The following is a 20,506-nucleotide window of genomic DNA, read 5'->3' on the forward strand; positions in this document are numbered from 1 at the left end:
TGATTGGTCCATCAATGACCCATATAATTGATTGGTCCACCCATGACAAAGTTGATTGGTCCACCAATGACCCATAGAGTTGATTGGTCCACCAACGAAACATGAAATTGATTGGTCCGCCAATGACACATGAAGTTGATTGGTCCATCAATGACCCATATAGTTGATCGGTCCACCAATGACCCATATAATTGATTGGTTCACCAATGACCCATATAATTGATTGGTCCACCAATGACCCATATAATTGATTGGTCTACCAATGGCAGTTTGACCCATATAGTTGATTGGTCCATCAATGACCCATATATATATATATATATTCTGGAAATTAAGTGACATGTCTGGTGCAACTGTTCAAATCTTATCATGGTTTACTTAGATACCTAGAAATCATTGTATATTCCGTTTCTGTACATTATTGTGATGAATAGAATTGGTTATTTTCTTTAATACTAGTTTCTTTCTTTTCCATTATTATAATTATATCATGTCAATCTAGATTAGCATAAATAAAGGAAGCAACCTAACAACAACAAAAATAACCAAAAGACAGACTTCTAGTGGGCAATATATGGTCTTCAACAGTAGTCAGGTTTTACATAAATGAAGTCAAAATTATAAGAAGACTTTGGAATAATAATAAAAAGTATCAAAGAAATGTAGGCCTTTGTTTTTATATTGATCACCTTCTAAGAACACACAAGAAGACAACGGTATAATGAATTATAATCTTGACTTGTACCTGTCAACTACATGCAGATAGATTACAGGAAGAGTTGAGTGTTCAAAAGGATGTTTAACCTCGGCATATACTTTATGTCTAAAACAAGGAACTGGTCTTTTGATGTCTCAGTCTTATTGTGTAATTGTTTTTTCTGACTATCTCTTTATCTATGCTGTAGACTTCATTTTTGAAGACTTTGTGTAGATTGTTCCAATTCTTTCCTAAGGAATCTGCATAACCACCCAGGATGTAGCCATACTAGCCACTAAATCTAAACACAGAAATATAGTACCCACTACTTTTCATGTCTTTGTAAATATGCAAAAATGAACTGTGAAAAATTTGAATTATAAATCTTTATCAATTTGCTTGCTAGTTTGGTAATTTTTTAATTATAAAAAAGTAAGCATACAGATACATTACCAGTATGATTAAAAGCTTTCATGATCATTAAACAGTAGACTATTTTCATATTACTGACTTTTAAATTCAGACTACATAGTTTTTTTACAGGTTACCTGCTCTGGGGTATGACATTCTGTTACTTAGTCAAGTAAGAGCAACTTAAAAGAAGTTAATTCAAGCTTACATTCAGTGAAATTTTTTTTTTTTTGGGGGGGGGGGGGGGGAATTGACTGTTTTATGTTTTCTCTACACAACAAAATCATTTGAAAACAGTTATTTTTCCCCAAATTAAATTGCACCAAATGTTAGCTCTTTTACTTCTTTGAATTGCTCTTACTTGACCGAGTACCAGAATGTCCTACCACAGACTAGGTAGCCTGTCAAAAAATTATATTACTCAAGGGCCAAAAGTCTGTAATTTGAAAATAGTCTATTACACACAAAGGTGGAGTTTTTATTTGAGTTCCCATTTTTTAATTCAAATCTTAAGATAAGGGCAAAATGCAAGTAATTGTCTAATATGTTAAAAACCATAATAGGAAATTTGACCAGACAACAATGTTCTGAAAATCAAAATCTACATACTTTTCATTTTCCTCAATATTATCAGATGACTCCTCCTTGTGTGAGAGTTATTGCCCTTTGAATTTTTATACGACCGCAAACAAATTTGGGTTGTATATTGGTATCAGGTCGTCATCGTCAGCGTAGTCCTAAGACATTTGGTTTCCAGACAATAACTTTAGTAAATGTCAATAGAAATCTATGAAATTTAAACACAAGGTTTATAACCACAAAAGGAAGGTTTGAATTGATTTTGGGGGTTATAGTCCTAACAGTTTAGGAATTAGTGGCCAAAAAGGGAAAAACAAGGGTTTCCTGGTTAATGGACAATTAAAAAAAAAGTGCAATGTAATGTTTGGATTACCTCCCTTACACTGCTTTTAAATTATGTATAAAGAAATGTTGTATTGTCTTGAGGTGATTAGCTGTCAATTTATTTTTAGAAGTTACTATTTAAAAATGATGATTAAGGAATATTAATTTTAGCCATGATAATGTATGTCATTTTCTATTTTAAGACTTTTATGTATTTAAATGGGTAATTATTGTTGCAAACTCCATTGGAAATTTGAATTGAGATAATGACCATATTTTGAGGGAAAGAATTTTTATGTCCCCGCCGTATCAGAGGGGGCATTAAGTTTTACCCTTGTTCGTCTGTTCGTACGAACATACGTCCGTCCATACATCCCAAAATTGGTTTCCATTCTCTAACTTGAGTTTGCTTCAACCAAATGTTATGAAACTTATACACAATGCTTATTACCACAAAACACAGATCAAGTTTGAATTTTGGTGGGGTCACTTAAACAGTTCTAGAGTTATGCCCCTTTATAAATGGAAAAACTGCAAAATTTTTAGTTTCTGTTCTCTAACTTATTTAAGTTTGCCTCAACCAAATGTTATGAAACTTATACACAATGCTGTTTACCACAAAATACAGATTAAGTTGAATTTTTGTGGCGTCACTTTAATCATAATGGAATTATGCCCCTTTAAAAATCGAAAAATTGCAAAATTTTTAGTTTCTGTTCTGCAACTTAAGTTTGTCCCAACCAAACATTATGAGACCTATACACAATACTTATTACCACAAAACTCAGATCAAGTACAAATTTTGGTAGCGTCACCATTATCATTCTTGAGTTATGTCCCTTTATAATGTTGTATGCAAGCGGGGGCATCATCTGTGTCCATGGGGACACATTCTCCATTTATTTTTTTTGGAAGGGGGGTCAATTCTCAACAGCATAGTGTATTGCACAAAAGCAAAAAAAAAAACGGGGAGGGGGGGTAATTTTTTTTTTTAAATGTTTTTTTGTGGGGGGTGGGGGGGGGGGGGGGGGGGGGTCAATTCGCCACAGCATTGTGTATTGCACAAAAGAAAAAAAATTGAATATAAATTGAAATCATATAACCAATTCTAAGTTCTTTGACTACAGTTATTCTGTGTCAGAAAACTATAATGTGTCAAATATTTAATTACAATCCAAATTCAGATCTGTATCAAGCGCGAATATTGTGTCCATTTTTGCCCCAACTGTTCGGGGTTGGACCTCTGTGGTCATATCCAGCTGCGCTCGGAGAAGCAATTTATTTTGTTCTTTTTTTGGTATCTATCTTAAAAACTATAAAAGATAAAGGGAAACTGTAAACAGAAAATGTGATCAGCAGGTTTAAGATACAGAAAATATTACTGGCGGTCTCCAAACTAATTTGCTTTTAGTAAATTTCACAGTATTCTCTTGTCGTTTTGCTTATTGAGTAAATTGAAATGTGTGGTAATGTTTTATTGTTTGTTTACTGTCTCATTGATATTATCATTATATCATATACACTACAGCTGAGGTGGATTTTGTCATTTAAGTCCATCCACAGTTGTAGTGGACACAGAGTGGATTAAGTTTGTAGATGATTCCTCATGCTGAACTTATATGGGGAAAATGCCAGTTCTTTTCTAGCATCATACAGATTTTTTACAAAGTTAAACTTTGAGGTCAATATTTTTAAAGAAATCTAAGGTTTGATTTGAACAGGCAAAATATGACTGCCCAGTGAACCCGTAGTTGGAAATGACAAAATCTAAATTAGCTATTTGTCCACCATTTCTGACTGTCACAGACGTTCCCATAAAATTTTGATGTCATAAGAAAAAGTGTCTGATGGAACAATGCAAGGTGATTGTTGTATGACGTCAATAGTTCAAGTGTCACAAAATCTTGGGTCAGGTGTCACAGATTCTGAATTAGCGATAAGGTCTATAAATGCAACACAAATTTATTCAAACAGAAAATTTTCATAGAACTCATTTCATAATTTGTGTAGATAACTGGTATATAGCATATACTCCCACCATCAATTAAGTGAGAAATTTCAATCATTCCCAAGGGATTACAGAAGGGGAATAAAAACATTACTGTGATTACAACTCAAGGATTACAAAAAATAAAAAGGTTATTATGGAAAGTTAATAACACGAAAGCACAGCACTTTTTACCCTAAAGTCCTATATTTTACAATTATCAAACAGAGACATATTAACCCATTAGTGTTAAAAGAAACATATCAAATATTTATGGCACCTTTCAGCACTAATTGGAAAATTCTAATTTTGCAGAGTCTTTCTTTTTTGCACAATTTCTGGATATGATTCAGTTTTCTATAATGTAATATCAATTAAAGGAAATAACTTTGTGTACCAGAAAATGAATCGTTTAGCTGTTTGAGCTACATATTATGAATTTTCGTTATTTTCTTTAGAAAGGTACATACAGATATTTATAATCGAAATAAACGTACTCTTTTTGTATCAAAACAAAATGGTTTGATAGAGTTATGTTAGGATTTTACATGAATTTATTTCCATGAAATAGATTTTGCTTAAGACGACAAATCATTATAAAATTTTGGCAGGAATGGAAGTTATAATTAAAAACTGCAAGGTGGAAGATTGCTTTTTATGCCCCCGCCCTAGTGCAGGGGGCATTAAGTTCTACCCTTGTCCGTCCGTACATCCGTATGTCTGTATGTTCCGAAATTGGTTTCCGTTCTCTAACTTAAGTTTGCCTCAACCAAATGTTATGAAACTTATACGCAATGCCCATTACCACAAAACTCAGATCAAGTACAAATTTGGGTAGCGTCACTTTTACTGTTCTAGAGTTATGTCCCTATATAACGTTATATGCAGTTCCCCATTAATTTAAATAGTGATCCAAAGGAGTAAAAAATGGTTTTGTTTTCGATGATAATAAGACTTATGTTTCCTCTCAAAAAACAACTGAATACATGTAGTAGGTACATTCAATTTTAAAAACTTCTTAATGGGAGAACATTTGCATAAAATATTTTTTAAATATTTCACAAAATTAAGTTATTAACAAAATAACTGGGTATATCAAACATATTTTATGACAAAATTGTAGACTAGATATAAAGTCTAAAGCATCTTTAATGTTTTTCAGGATTCTCTCTTCCAACAAGTTCAACACTATACCAGAAGGAACCTTTAACCCATTGATTTCTCTCAGGAAAATGTAAGTTTGTTGTTGGATTGCTGTCTAATGGTTTTATGTCTGCATTCAGTTCTTCATATAATACTACTGTAGGATAAAAAAAAATTACTTAATCATAAGAGGATTTGTGTAGATTTAAAATTTTACATATAACCAGATAATCATGCCCAAACTATGCTTCCAGTGTTCCAGTTTTAAGGTTAATCGAAAAGGCAGAAAAACAACTTTAAAGCATAAGAGAAAATCAGGTCTTATGAGAATTCAAGACACTCAATTCTGATGGTTTTGACAAGTGGTGTTTTATAAACAAAAACTGTTTTGAGCAGGTGCATAAATATCTTATACCTTTATAATACATTGATGAGAAGTTTCATAGGCTATAAAAACCTGTTTAATTAAACTGTGTTTAGATCAAACAAAAGACTGTTTATGTCTCTGCAGATGTTTAAATATATTCAAAAGTCTTGGTAGCATCCACACAGATCTTATTTTGTTATTTTGTATCAGCTTTAAATCTGAAATGGTTTAAATCTACAAAATTTCATTGTAAAGCATAAAAGATGGTGTTGATAATTCCATAAAAAGATGTCCAATTGTTTCTACATCGCTTCCTTATTGAGACAATATTGACTGATGTCAAACATAATAAATAAAGTGAATAACTAGTATCACTAAAACATTGACAGTACAACACTACCACAGCATCCATCAGAAACATTAGACAGTACAACAGTACCACATCAACCATCAGAAACATTGACAGTACAACACTACCACATCAACCATCAGAAACATTGGACAGTACAACACTACCACATCAACCATCAGAAACATTAGACAGTACAACACTACCACAGCATCCATCAGAAACATAGGACAGTACAACACTACCACAGCATCCATCAGAAACATAGGACAGTACAACACTACCACATCAACCATCAGAAACATTGACAGTACAACACTACCACACCAACCATCAGAAACATTGGACAGTACAACACTACCACATCAACCATCAGAAACATTGACAGTACAACACTACCACACCAACCATCAGAAACATTGGACAGTACAACACTACCACATCAACCATCAGAAACATTGACAGTACAACACTACCACACCAACCATCACAAACATTGGACAGTACAACACTACCACATCAACCATCAGAAACATTAGACAGTACAACACTACCACACCAACCATCAGAAACATTGACAGTACAACACTACCACACCAACCATCACAAACATTGGACAGTACAACACTACCACATCAACCATCAGAAACATAGGACTACTACACTACCACACCAACCATCAGCAACATTGACAGTACAACACTACCACATCAACCATCAGAAACATTAGACAGTACAACACTACCACATCAACCATCAGAAACATTGACAGTACAACACTACCACATCAACCATCAGAAACATTGGACAGTACAACACTACCACATCAACCATCAGAAACATTAGACAGTACAACACTACCACAGCATCCATCAGAAACATAGGACAGTACAACACTACCACAGCATCCATCAGAAACATAGGACAGTACAACACTACCACATCAACCATCAGAAACATTGACAGTACAACACTACCACACCAACCATCACAAACATTGGACAGTACAACACTACCACATCAACCATCAGAAACATAGGACTACTACACTACCACACCAACCATCAGCAACATTGACAGTACAACACTACCACATCAACCATCAGAAACATTGGACAGTACAACACTACCACATCAACCATCACAAACATTGACAGTACAACACTACCACATCAACCATCAGAAACATAGGACTACTACACTACCACACCAACCATCAGCAACATTGACAGTACAACACTACCACATCAACCATCACAAACATTGACAGTACAACACTACCACATCAACCATCAGAAACATAGGACTACTACACTACCACACCAACCATCAGCAACATTGACAGTACAACACTACCACATCAACCATCAGAAACATTGGACAGTACAACACTACCACACCAACCATCACAAACATTGGACAGTACAACACTACCACATCAACCATCAGAAACATAGGACTACTACACTACCACACCAACCATCAGCAACATTGACAGTACAACACTACCACATCAACCATCAGAAACATTAGACAGTACAACACTACCACATCAACCATCAGAAACATTAGACAGTACAACACTACCACACCAACCATCAGCAACATTGACAGTACAACACTACCACACCAACCATCAGAAACATTAGACAGTACAACACTACCACATCAACCATCAGAAACATTAGACAGTACAACACTACCACATCAACCATCAGAAACATAGGACAGTACAACACTACCACATCAACCATCAGAAACATTGACAGTACAACACTACCATACCAACCATCAGAAACATTGACAGTACAACACTACCACATCAACCATCACAAACATTGACAGTACAACACTACCACATCAACCATCACAAACATTAGACAGTACAACACTACCACATCAACCATCAGAAACATTAGACAGTACAACACTACCACATCAACCATCAGAAACATAGGACAGTACAACACTACCACATCAACCATCAGAAACATTGACAGTACAACACTACCATACCAACCATCAGAAACATTGGACAGTACAACACTACCTCATCAACCATCAGAAACATTTGACAGTACAACACTACCACAACAAACAAAAAACATTGACAGTACAACACTACCACAGCATCCATCAGAAACATTGACAGTACAACACTACCACATTAACCATCAGAAACATTAGCCAGTACAACACTACCACATCAACCATCAGAAACATTGGACAGTACAACACTACCACACCAACCATCAGCAACATTGACAGTACAACACTACCATACCAACCATCAGAAACATTGGACAGTACAACACTACCTCATCAACCATCAGAAACATTTGACAGTACAACACTACCACACCAACCATCAGAAACATTGACAGTACAACACTACCATACCAACCATCAGAAACATTGGACAGTACAACACTACCACACCAAACACAAAAAACATTGACAGTACAAGACTACCACATCAACCATCAAAAACATTGGACAGTACAACACTACCACACCAAACACAAAAAACATTGACAGTACAAGACTACCACATCAACCATCAAAAACATTGGACAGTACAACACTACCACATCAACCATCAGAAACATAGGACAGTACAACACTACCACATCAACCATCAGAAACATTGGACAGTACAACACTACCACATCAACCATCAGAAACATAGGACAGTACAACACTACCACATCAACCATCAGAAACATTGGACAGTACAACACTACCACATCAACCATCAGAAACATTGGACAGTACAACACTACCACATCAACCATCAGAAACATAGGACAGTACAACACTACCACATCAACCATCAGCAATATTGACAGTACAACACTACCATACCAACCATCAGAAACATTGGACAGTACAACACTACCACACCAAACACAAAAAACATTGACAGTACAAGACTACCACATCAACCATCAAAAACATTGGACAGTACAACACTACCACACCAAACACAAAAAACATTGACAGTACAAGACTACCACATCAACCATCAAAAACATTGGACAGTACAACACTACCACATCAACCATCAGAAACATAGGACAGTACAACACTACCACATCAACCATCAGAAACATTGGACAGTACAACACTACCACATCAACCATCAGAAACATTGGACAGTACAACACTACCACATCAACCATCAGAAACATAGGACAGTACAACACTACCACATCAACCATCAGCAATATTGACAGTACAACACTACCACATCAACCATCAGAAACATTGGACAGTACAACACTACCACATCAACCATCAGAAACATTGGACAGTACAACACTACCACACCAACCATCAGAAACATTGGACAGTACAACACTACCACACCAACCATCAGAAACATTGGACAGTACAACACTACCACACCAACCATCAAACATTGGACAGTACAACACTACCACACCAACCATCACAAACATTGGACAGTACAACACTACCACACCAACCATCACAAACATTGGACAGTACAACACTACCACACCAACCATCAGAAACTTTGAACAGTACAACACTACCACACCAACCATCACAAACATTGGACAGTACAACACTACCACACCAACCATCAAATATATTGACAGTACAACACTACCACACCAACCATCAGAAACTTTGGACAGTACAACACTACCACACCAACCATCAGAAACATTGACAGTACAACACTACCACATCAACCATCAGAAACATTGACAGTACAACACTACCACATCAACCATCAGAAACATTGACAGTACAACACTACCACACCAACCATCAGAAACATTGACAGTACAACACTACCACACCAACCATCACAAACATTGGACAGTACAACACTACCACATCAACCATCAGAAACATTGGACAGTACAACATTACCACATCAACCATTAAAAACATTGGACAGTACAACACTACCACACCAACCCTCAGAAACATAGGACAGTACAACACTACCACACCAACCATCAGAAACATTGACAGTACAACACTACCACACCAACCATCAGAAACATTGACAGTACAACACTACCACATCAACCATCAGAAACATTGGACAGTACAACATTACCACATCAACCATTAAAAACATTGGACAGTACAACACTACCACACCAACCCTCAGAAACATAGGACAGTACAACACTAACACACCAACCATCAGAAACATTGACAGTACAACACTACCACACCAACCATCAGAAACATTGGACAGTACAACACTACCACACCAACCATCACAAACATTAGACAGTACAACACTACCACATCAACCATCAAAAACATTGACAGTACAACACTACCACACCAACCATCAAAAACATTGACAGTACAACACTACCAAACCAACCATCAGAAACATTGGACAGTACAACACTACCACACCAACCATCAGAAACATTGGACAGTACAACCTTACCACACCAACCATCAGAAACATTGGACAGTACAACACTACCACACCAACCCTCAGAAACATTGGACAGTACAACACTACCACACCAACCCTCAGAAACATTTGACAGTACAACACTACCACACCAACCATCAGAAACATTGACAGTACAACACTACCACACCAACCATCACAAACATTGGACAGTACAACACTACCACACCAACCATCAGCAACATTGACAGTACAACACTACCACACCAACCATCACAAACATTGGACAGTACAACACTACCACACCAACCATCACAAACATTGACAGTACAACACTACCACACCAACCATCAGAAACTTTGAACAGTACAACACTACCACACCAACCATCAGAAACATTGGACAGTACAACACTACCACACCAACCATCAGAAACTTTGAACAGTACAACACTACCACACCAACCATCACAAACATTGGACAGTACAACACTACCACACCAACCATCAGAAACATTGGACAGTACAACACTACCACACCAACCATCAGAAACTTTGGACAGTACAACACTACCACACCAACCATCAGAAACATTGACAGTACAACACTACCACATCAACCATCAGAAACATTGACAGTACAACACTACCACATCAACCATTACAAACTTTGACAGTACAACACTACCACATCAGCCATCAGAAACATTGACAGTACAACACTACCACACCAACCATCACAAACATTGGACAGTACAACACTACCACATCAACCATCACAAACATTGGACAGTACAACACTACCACATCAACCATCACAAACATTGGACAGTACAACACTACCACATCAACCATCACAAACATTGGACAGTACAACACTACCACATCAACCATCACAAACATTAACAGTACAACACTACCACATCAACCATCAAAAACATTGACAGTACAAGACTACCAAACCAACCATCAAAAACATTGACAGTACAACACTACCAAACCAACCATCACAAACATTGGACAGTACAACACTACCACACCAACCATCAGAAACATAGGACAATACAACACTACCACACCAACCATCAGAAACATTGGACAGAACAACACTACCACACCAACCATCAGAAACATTGGACAGTACAACACTACCACACCAACCCTCAGAAACATTGGACAGTACAACACTACCACACCAACCATCACAAACATTGGACAGTACAACACTACCACATCAACCATCAGAAACATTGGACAGTACAACACTACCACATCAACCATCAGAAACACTGACAGTACAACACTACCACATCAACCATCAGAAACATAGGAAAGTACAACACTACCACACCAACCATCACAAACATTGACAGTACAACACTACCACACCAACCATCACAAACATTGGACAGTACAACACTACCACACCAACCATCACAAACATTGACAGTACAACACTACCACACCAACCATCAGAAACATTGGACAGTACAACACTACCACACCAACCATCAGAAACATTGGACAGTACAACACTACCACATCAACCATCAGAAACATTGACAGTACAACACTACCACACCAACCATCAGAAACATAGGACAGTACAACACTACCACACCAACCATCAGAAACATTGGACAGTACAACACTACCACACCAACCATCAGAAACTTTGGACAGTACAACACTACCGCACCAACCATCACAAACATTGGACAGTACAACACTACCACACCAACCATCACAAACATTGACAGTACAACACTACCACACCAACCATCACAAACATTGGACAGTACAACACTACCACACCAACCATCACAAACATTGACAGTACAACACTACCACACCAACCATCAGAAACATTGGACAGTACAACACTACCACACCAACCATCAGAAACATTGGACAGTACAACACTACCACATCAACCATCAGAAACATTGACAGTACAACACTACCACACCAACCATCAGAAACATAGGACAGTACAACACTACCACACCAACCATCAGAAACATTGGACAGTACAACACTACCACACCAACCATCAGAAACTTTGGACAGTACAACACTACCGCACCAACCATCACAAACATTGGACAGTACAACACTACCACACCAACCATCACAAACTTTGGACAGTACAACACTACAACACCAACCATCACAAACTTTGGACAGTACAACACTACCACACCAACCATCACAAACATTGGACAGTACAACACTACCACACCAACCATCAGAAACATTGAAAGTAAAACACTACCACATCAACCATCAGAAACATTGGACAGTACAACACTACCACACCAACCATCACAAACATTGACAGTACAACACTACCACATCAACCATCAGAAACATTGACAGTACAACACTACCACATCAACCATCAGAAACATTTGACAGTACAACACTACCACACCAACCATCAGAAACATTGGACAGTACAACACTACCACATCAACCATCAGAAACATTGGACAGTACAACACTACCACACCAACCATCAGAAACATAGGACAGTACAACACTACCACACCAACCATCAGAAACATTGGACAGTACAACACTACCACACCAACCATCAGAAACTTTGGACAGTACAACACTACCACATCAACCATCAGAAACATTGGACAGTACAACACTACCACATCAACCATCAGAAACATTGACAGTACAACACTACCACACCAACCATCAGAAACATTGGACAGTACAACACTACCACACCAACCATCAGAAACATTGACAGTACAACACTACCACATCAACCATCAGAAACATTGGACAGTACAACACTACCACATCAACCATCAGAAACATTTGACAGTACAACACTACCACACCAACCATCAGAAACATTGACAGTACAACACTACCACACCAACCATCAGAAACATTGGACAGTACAACACTACCACACCAACCATCAGAAACTTTGGACAGTACAACACTACCACATCAACCATCAGAAACATTGGACAGTACAACACTACCACACCAAACACAAAAAACATTGGACAGTACAACACTACCACACCAACCCTCAGAAACATTGGACAGTACAACACTACCACACCAACCATCAGAAACATTGGACAGTACAACACTACCACACCAAACACAAAAAACATTGGACAGTACAACACTACCACATCAACCATCAGAAACATTGGACAGTACAACACTACCACACCAACCATCAGAAACATTGACAGTACAACACTACCACACCAACCATCAGAAACATTGGACAGTACAACACTACCACACCAAACACAAAAAACATTGGACAGTACAACACTACCACATCAACCATCAGAAACACTGACAGTACAACACTACCACACCAACCATCAGAAACATTTGACAGTACAACACTACCACACCAAACACAAAAAACATTGGACAGTACATCACTACCACATCAACCATCAGAAACATTGGACTACTACACTACCAAACCAACCATCACATTCCTATATGTATAGATTATCAGGTTTTTCTACACATTGATATTGTAAAATATTTGGTGGGTAAGCGCAGCAAATAAGCAAAAAAGCTTCACATTGTGTCGTTAATCTGTTTATCATTCTGTTACTGGTCCTTTTCCCCTCCTTTAGACTGTTTTATGCTTGATGAAAGTAAGCTTTATAACGTCTCCTGATGTTGCTAATGACTTCTCAGACAATGTGACGTCCCTGATAATGTCTGCTCAAGTCTTAAAGGTGTGATTTGAAAATTTTAGAGTGACTGAGCCGCGTGATATAGGCATAGGGAAGGACAATAAAATATAAAACACATCCTCTAGCAGTATTTTATAGGGACTTCATTATTTTATAACAGAGTCATTATAAGTTTTTAATCAACACAAAAAATCTTATTACTGTAAAGATGCTTGAAGGAAATTGACACCAAATCAGTAGAAATGTACTTTTCCTCTGAGTTGAGATCTAGATTTACCCATAATTAGAATTATGATAGAAATGACAACAGACGATATCTGTTCAAAGAATCAAATGCTTTGTATTAGAAATGCAATATGTCTGTAGAAATTTGTGAAAATCTTTATCTATTTGGTTTTCAATTTGCTCTGATATGTAAGATGATTAATTGCTACAGAATGAAAACATCTGGAGTTATTACAAATAGGAAGCTATGTTTTTTTTTCCTGATTGATCACTGTTTGTCATTTTGAAACTTGTATCATAAATTTGTTTATCATCTGTCAAAATTGAAATAAGAAACGATTAAAGTTACATCAAAGTAGCAGAAAGAGATTGGCAGTCAAGCAGAGATTTGTCAGAGAATATGCCTGCTGGATTTATTCCAGAATTTGTACATTTTTAGCTTGTCATCAAACACTATTTATTGAACTGATACCTATACATTTATTCTTGAGTTTTTAAGGTAAAAGTTGTGATCTGTAATTTTGTTAGACTCTGACTTCTATACAATGTACAAATAAATCAAATGAACACCACAACCTGAATCACACATTATTTTGGATTGTTTGAGGACTTTTGAACAAATTTTGGAAATCAAAATTTAACATCTTAAAAGGAGTCCTAATGTAGTGAGTAATGGAATGTAAATGATAAATCCAAGACTTAATCACAATGTATTCTGTGATGGAAGTATATAGAGAATACCTACAATACCATAATTTACCCATGGGTGAGCAATACTGATATTCATGGACGAAACATTCCATCGATATGATGAAGATTTAATATAATAATTTTTATGGAATATTTTTTTCACAAGTGGAGAAAGTAATAACTTTTACAAGCTTTTTCACTAGTGGAGAAAGTAATAACTTTTACAATCAGATGTTTATGTTATACTAAAATACCTGAACATTTATGATAAAACATATCTATAGATAGACCATTAAATAGTCTTTAAAGAACTAGGGGGATATAATGGGGAGGATTTTCAAATTTTCATGGTTTTTTGAAGACAACAAGTCCAATATGTCATCATGTTGCTATCTTGTGCTTTTCAGAAATTTATTAAATACTGTTAACTTATTTATTTCTTTGCATCCAATTTTAGTTGCTGAGGTCATCACGGTGAATGTTTTGTTGATTTTCCAGATGATGACAATCAGTTATGAGCAGCATTATTAATGGAGTGTACTTATGTTTGTGAACTGTATTATCTGTTTGAGCTCATATCTCTTGGGAGGCACTGTAATTTTCCTAAGTTTGGCTTATTTTGAGAAATATTAGTTTTGGAATCTGGTCATTCAAAAAAAAAAACAAATGCAGTTTCAATCATCTTCTGCAATCTGGCATTCTGCTGTATAAAGTTATTTTTATATGGCACATTTTTGATCATATAACAAGATTTGTATGTAACAACATACAGATTCCAGGAAGGTGTTATTGTTGATTTATTACTGTGTCTATTATTCAGTACAAAACACTTATAGCAGAAATATATTGAAGGAGAAGAGAAAATGGTGGGGGAAGCATTGTCATTAGACAAGCTATAACAGACAAACATTTTAAAATTATGGGTTTTTGATAATTAGGCCATTATTTTGGCTTTTTTAATTTAAAATCACAAAGTATTGTAAGCCATCAAATAACATCCTTCCGACAGTCACAGTAGTGTTTCAGATATAAGATATTGTTAGTTTTGACTTACTGTACATAATTAACAAGAGAAATGGTGTATCAATTCAATTCACAAAATCCCTACATAAACTTGACAAAACCATAAGGGAAACAGTGCTATTAATTATTGATGTTCTTCATCTCAAAGTTTGAAGGTCACAATGAGGACCAACAAAGAGCTTTGGTTTGAGCTGAATTCTTTGTTTTAGGCCTTCAAACTTTATAGAATCATTGAACAATGACAGTTTATCACAATATTAGATACAATAGTAAATAGTTAAACTGATGTATTTATATTTTTCAGAGAATTTATATCAGATTACTTGAGATGTGACTGTCACCTTCAGTGGATTGTTAAATGGTCTCATGAGAAAAATGTAAAAATTCAGTCCTCAACAACATGTGCTGTCCCAAGTGAACTGAAATCTAGACCACTGAGGAAATTAAAGGCAGAGGATCTACATTGTAGTAAGAGATTATGTTTATTGTTTTATAAATTATGGCACATTGGTGATGGATTTCAGATATTAAAGAAAATCCCCAAAGTGTGTGGGAGGGGGAAGAGAATGCTCTTCACAATTGCATCTTTTATTTTTGAAATAAGAAAAATAACAGTGTTTTCAAGAATTATTTTTCTTTAAATCTGTGATTATCCTTCTCAACACAATGTTTGTTTTTAATTGATTATAGTTGGATAATTCTTAGATCTTGATTTGAGGAGTTTGAATTATATCATCAAATTTATTTGATATTTTCTTACTAGCAATAATGACAGCAGGTAAATAAAACTCCTGAAGATGTTATTGAAAAAATCACATTTGTCGATCCCCTGAAAAAGACAACAATGTAATACCATTAATCAATTTTAGAAAAATCATTAAGGAGAATAAAAGTAAATATGACATCTACAACATCTGTTCACTCTCAATTATTGAATTTTCAGTTACTTTAAGTATAAACAAACCCTTAGTTTTGAATTTAAAGTCAAAGATATTATAGATGCAGTGGTCAAATCTATCTTTAACCATCTGGGGCTCTTTTCACAAAAAATCTTACAACAAAAGTGGTCGTAACTTATACTGAAATGTTCATGAATTGAGAGTATTTTTTCTCTTAAGATGTTTTGCAATATGAGTCGCTAGACTGTACTTCTCAAAACATATAATAGTGTATATGCTTCTATTTGGTTAAGACTCTCATTAGAAAATTTTAACTTTCCTACTTGTATAATTTGACCAAACAAGAGGGAGGAGTGTAATATAAAACAATAAGTTCAGGATGGTGTACCTGTCATTATTAAATTGTATGATGATTTCTGGTACATGAATGTGTTAACACAGTGGTCTTCATTATCCAAGGGAGATACATTGAACAAAAAGGTATTATATCAGTCAACGTCTGTTTTTTTAGAGGTGGAAAGGGAGGATTAAAAAATTCTTGTGAGTTCCATCATAGATGTATGGTTCCATATTGATTAGTAATAAATATGATTGAAAAGAAATGAGGTTTTTGATTAAATTTGAAATAGTTTATATGAGGAACAAGATTAAAGATAGAACATATGATTATTCAAGCTGTGATCGGAGATATAAACTTAATGAGCCAGAAAATTCTTATAACAGTCCTACAACAAGGCAAAACAACTGTTCAAAGTATTAAACAAATTCTCTGTTTAGTCTAAGAAAAAAGCATTTAATCAATTGACCTTTGCAAATATGAACTGAAGCAGGTGTGTTCACAAAAGACTGAGGAGTGGACATCAAGCCTCCATCTGGTTTGGCAAGGATCCATAAAAATTCCCATTTCCAAGGAGTTTTTCATGATATATCATTTACTTTTCCTTGTTCTCCCTACAAATTTGGAGGTTGGCGAGATTTAATAACCAAAATCAAGGAGGATTGAGAATATTTGTCATAATTACAGATTTATTAGGCTGAATTTATGAATGTATTTTTTTTTTTTTTAAAGTTTTATTGGTAAATTTAAATAAAAAAACATAGTTTAAGGAAATCTTGATAGTTGATTCTTACTGTATCTATAGTAACAGGCAGTATGAAAATACCCTGGTTGCTTTGGAAATAAAGAGTTTGCTCAGTTATCGAAATGTTAGGATTACAAAACAATCTTTTTCTTGAAATTTATTTTCTTACATATGGCCTAACTGATTAGATTTGTAAATGTGATAGGATAGCAGCATGTGTGACTGGGTGTATAAACTCAACATGTACCAAAGATTTAGAGCATTACATTTTGTAAAGACACCTGTATTCTGTTGAAGACTATATCTTGACCCCAGTAGATATCTTAGTTGCTTGCTGACTCATTGTTGCATACCCCCACATCTCCTTTATTCATAATAATTGAATAAAGAGTTGACAGATTAAGAGAGGTCAACATCAAGTGAATGTACAAATAGATGTTGCCCTCCAAAATCATATAGTGAACATGTACATATAATGGTTTACTTTTACACATTGTGACTTGGATGGAGATTTGTCTCATTGGCACTCATACCACATCTTCTTATATCTATGTATGTGCAAATGTAAGCTGTTCTCTATAATGCACCAAAAGTGTTAAGGTTAGAAGAAAATATTCCAAAATTGGAGTCTAAATCCAAGTTCAACTTGCCTTCTTGGTCAATAAATTCTTGTATTTAGACTATTTAAAGGGTAAGTTAATTCTAGGAGGAATATGCCCCTTTTATCATTTAGATACACTATCTTATGTAGTGCATATAATATACAGGACAAAATTGAAATTTTCCTTTTTTAAGTTATTCCACCAACTTGAAATCCTGAATTCATTGATATTTATATATTATATGGTTTTGAAAATAATTTCCTTGTGAAAAATAGCAGTACTTCTATGAATAATGACTGGAAGTGTGAAATATAAAAAAGCATTGAATTTATTGAAAAACATTATCTTCCCTCATCAATGAGGAGAATGTTCTTTGTCGTTAATGGAAAAATTGTCTGCAGATTGATTTCCTTTACACCATTGTCAATTTCCTATTGCTGAATATTTATGTAGTAACTTACAAATCTGTATTTTAGTGCATAAAGTACATTTCAGTAATATAAAGTTTTTCATAACAGTTATCTTTATTGATAGAAATGTTTGTTTTTCATGTAACTTGCTAATATAAAAAAGCCATTCTTTGTTAAGATATGTAATACTGACTTAAAATACAGAATATGAAACTGATAAATTGATGATTTTAATGTACATGGTAAAATTCACAATAATTTAATACTCTGAAAATGGCTATTAGATGTGAGTTATAATATTTCAATAAAGAGAATGTACATCGATTTTTATCTTTATTTTTTAGTCTGAATGTTTCTTTCAGTGAAATTATGTTAGAACTCATTTGTACTCTGATTGAAATTGTTGGTTTTATTGTTGCTATCTATTCAGAGTGACTTGTAAGCACCATCAAATATGACTGCATGTAATTTGGACAGAAATCACAGCATAAAATGCTCTATAATAAAGCAGCAAATGTGTTCTTAAGATTCTGATTTGCATAACTATTTTGAAGTTTGAAGTTTGTTTTTTTTTAAATGTTGTTGTTTTTTTTTTTTAATGTTCTCATAAATTCAAGTGATTGCTGTATGGGTATGTTTAACATATTATGAATTATCCTTTACAGATCGCCCTTTAGAACTTCCACTGTTTGAGATTTCCCCCAGTACTAGTCAGGTCGTATTTGAAGGGGACAAGCTTCCATTTGAATGTAGAGCCTCAGTCATAGACAGAAATACAAAAATGGTGTGGATTCGAAAAGAGGAGATTGTGGAAACAAATAGAAAAAGAGGAATCATTGTCCACACATCCGAATCACGTGATCAGTCCATCATGATACATCATCTCGTATTGGAGGAGTTGTCCAAGAATGATTCTGGTATCTGGCAGTGTAGAGTCACGTCACCACAGGGCAATGTCACTAATAACATCAGTATTGTTGTCATGCCAACAACAGCCAGATTTTGTCCATCCTTCACAACAACAACAAATAAAGGTGTATACAAATGGCCTAAGACTGTAGCTGGTGTCCACAGTGAACTGCCATGTAAAATAGGTGTTGATAAACTGGCATCTCATTTCTGTTCTCCAGCTGGACTGTGGGAAAATTTAAATGTTGAGGCCTGTGAATATACAGATGAAAAGTTACGTGGATTAAAATCCTCTGGGCAAAAGGTATTGTTCTCTTGGATGTAACATGGTCACATGAAAACATTGTTTTCTGAAATAAAATGTTTCCTCTCTGTAAGCAAGTAATCAAACTGTAATTCTATTATTAGTTAATCATAATTATAAGAACTTATAGGATGTTTGTGCACAGAAAAAAAGATAAAACATTAAAAAATGTATGATGAAACTTTAGCATTATCATAAAAACTAGTTTTCATTCAAACATTTAAATTTAAACACTTCTTACATTGTACAGATCACAAGAAATAATATCTAGTATTAAATTTTCATTTATATCTTGAATTGATCTAAATGAAAAACATTTTGGTTGTTAATTAAATTGTCCTCATTGTTCAGTTGTTAAACTTTCTATCACAATTACTAGCACTGATAACTT

The 20,506-nt window shown here is 35.2% G+C and overlaps 1 protein-coding gene across 1 annotated transcript in view; it reads left to right on the forward strand.

Moving 5' to 3' along the window:
• The window catches only part of LOC127736120 (adhesion G protein-coupled receptor A3-like), a 94,691-nt gene that overhangs the window by 29,432 nt on the left and 44,753 nt on the right, over positions 1 to 20,506 (forward strand). The window contains exons 5-7 of the mRNA XM_052246663.1: positions 5,161 to 5,232; positions 16,214 to 16,377; positions 19,568 to 20,115. Coding sequence (XP_052102623.1) covers positions 5,161 to 5,232; positions 16,214 to 16,377; positions 19,568 to 20,115 — 784 coding nt within the window. The remainder of the gene's footprint in view (positions 1 to 5,160; positions 5,233 to 16,213; positions 16,378 to 19,567; positions 20,116 to 20,506) is intronic.

The sequence above is a fragment of the Mytilus californianus genome, unplaced genomic scaffold (genome assembly GCF_021869535.1).
Source record: "Mytilus californianus isolate M0D057914Y unplaced genomic scaffold, xbMytCali1.0.p SCAF_3, whole genome shotgun sequence".
NCBI lineage: Eukaryota > Metazoa > Mollusca > Bivalvia > Mytilida > Mytilidae > Mytilus > Mytilus californianus.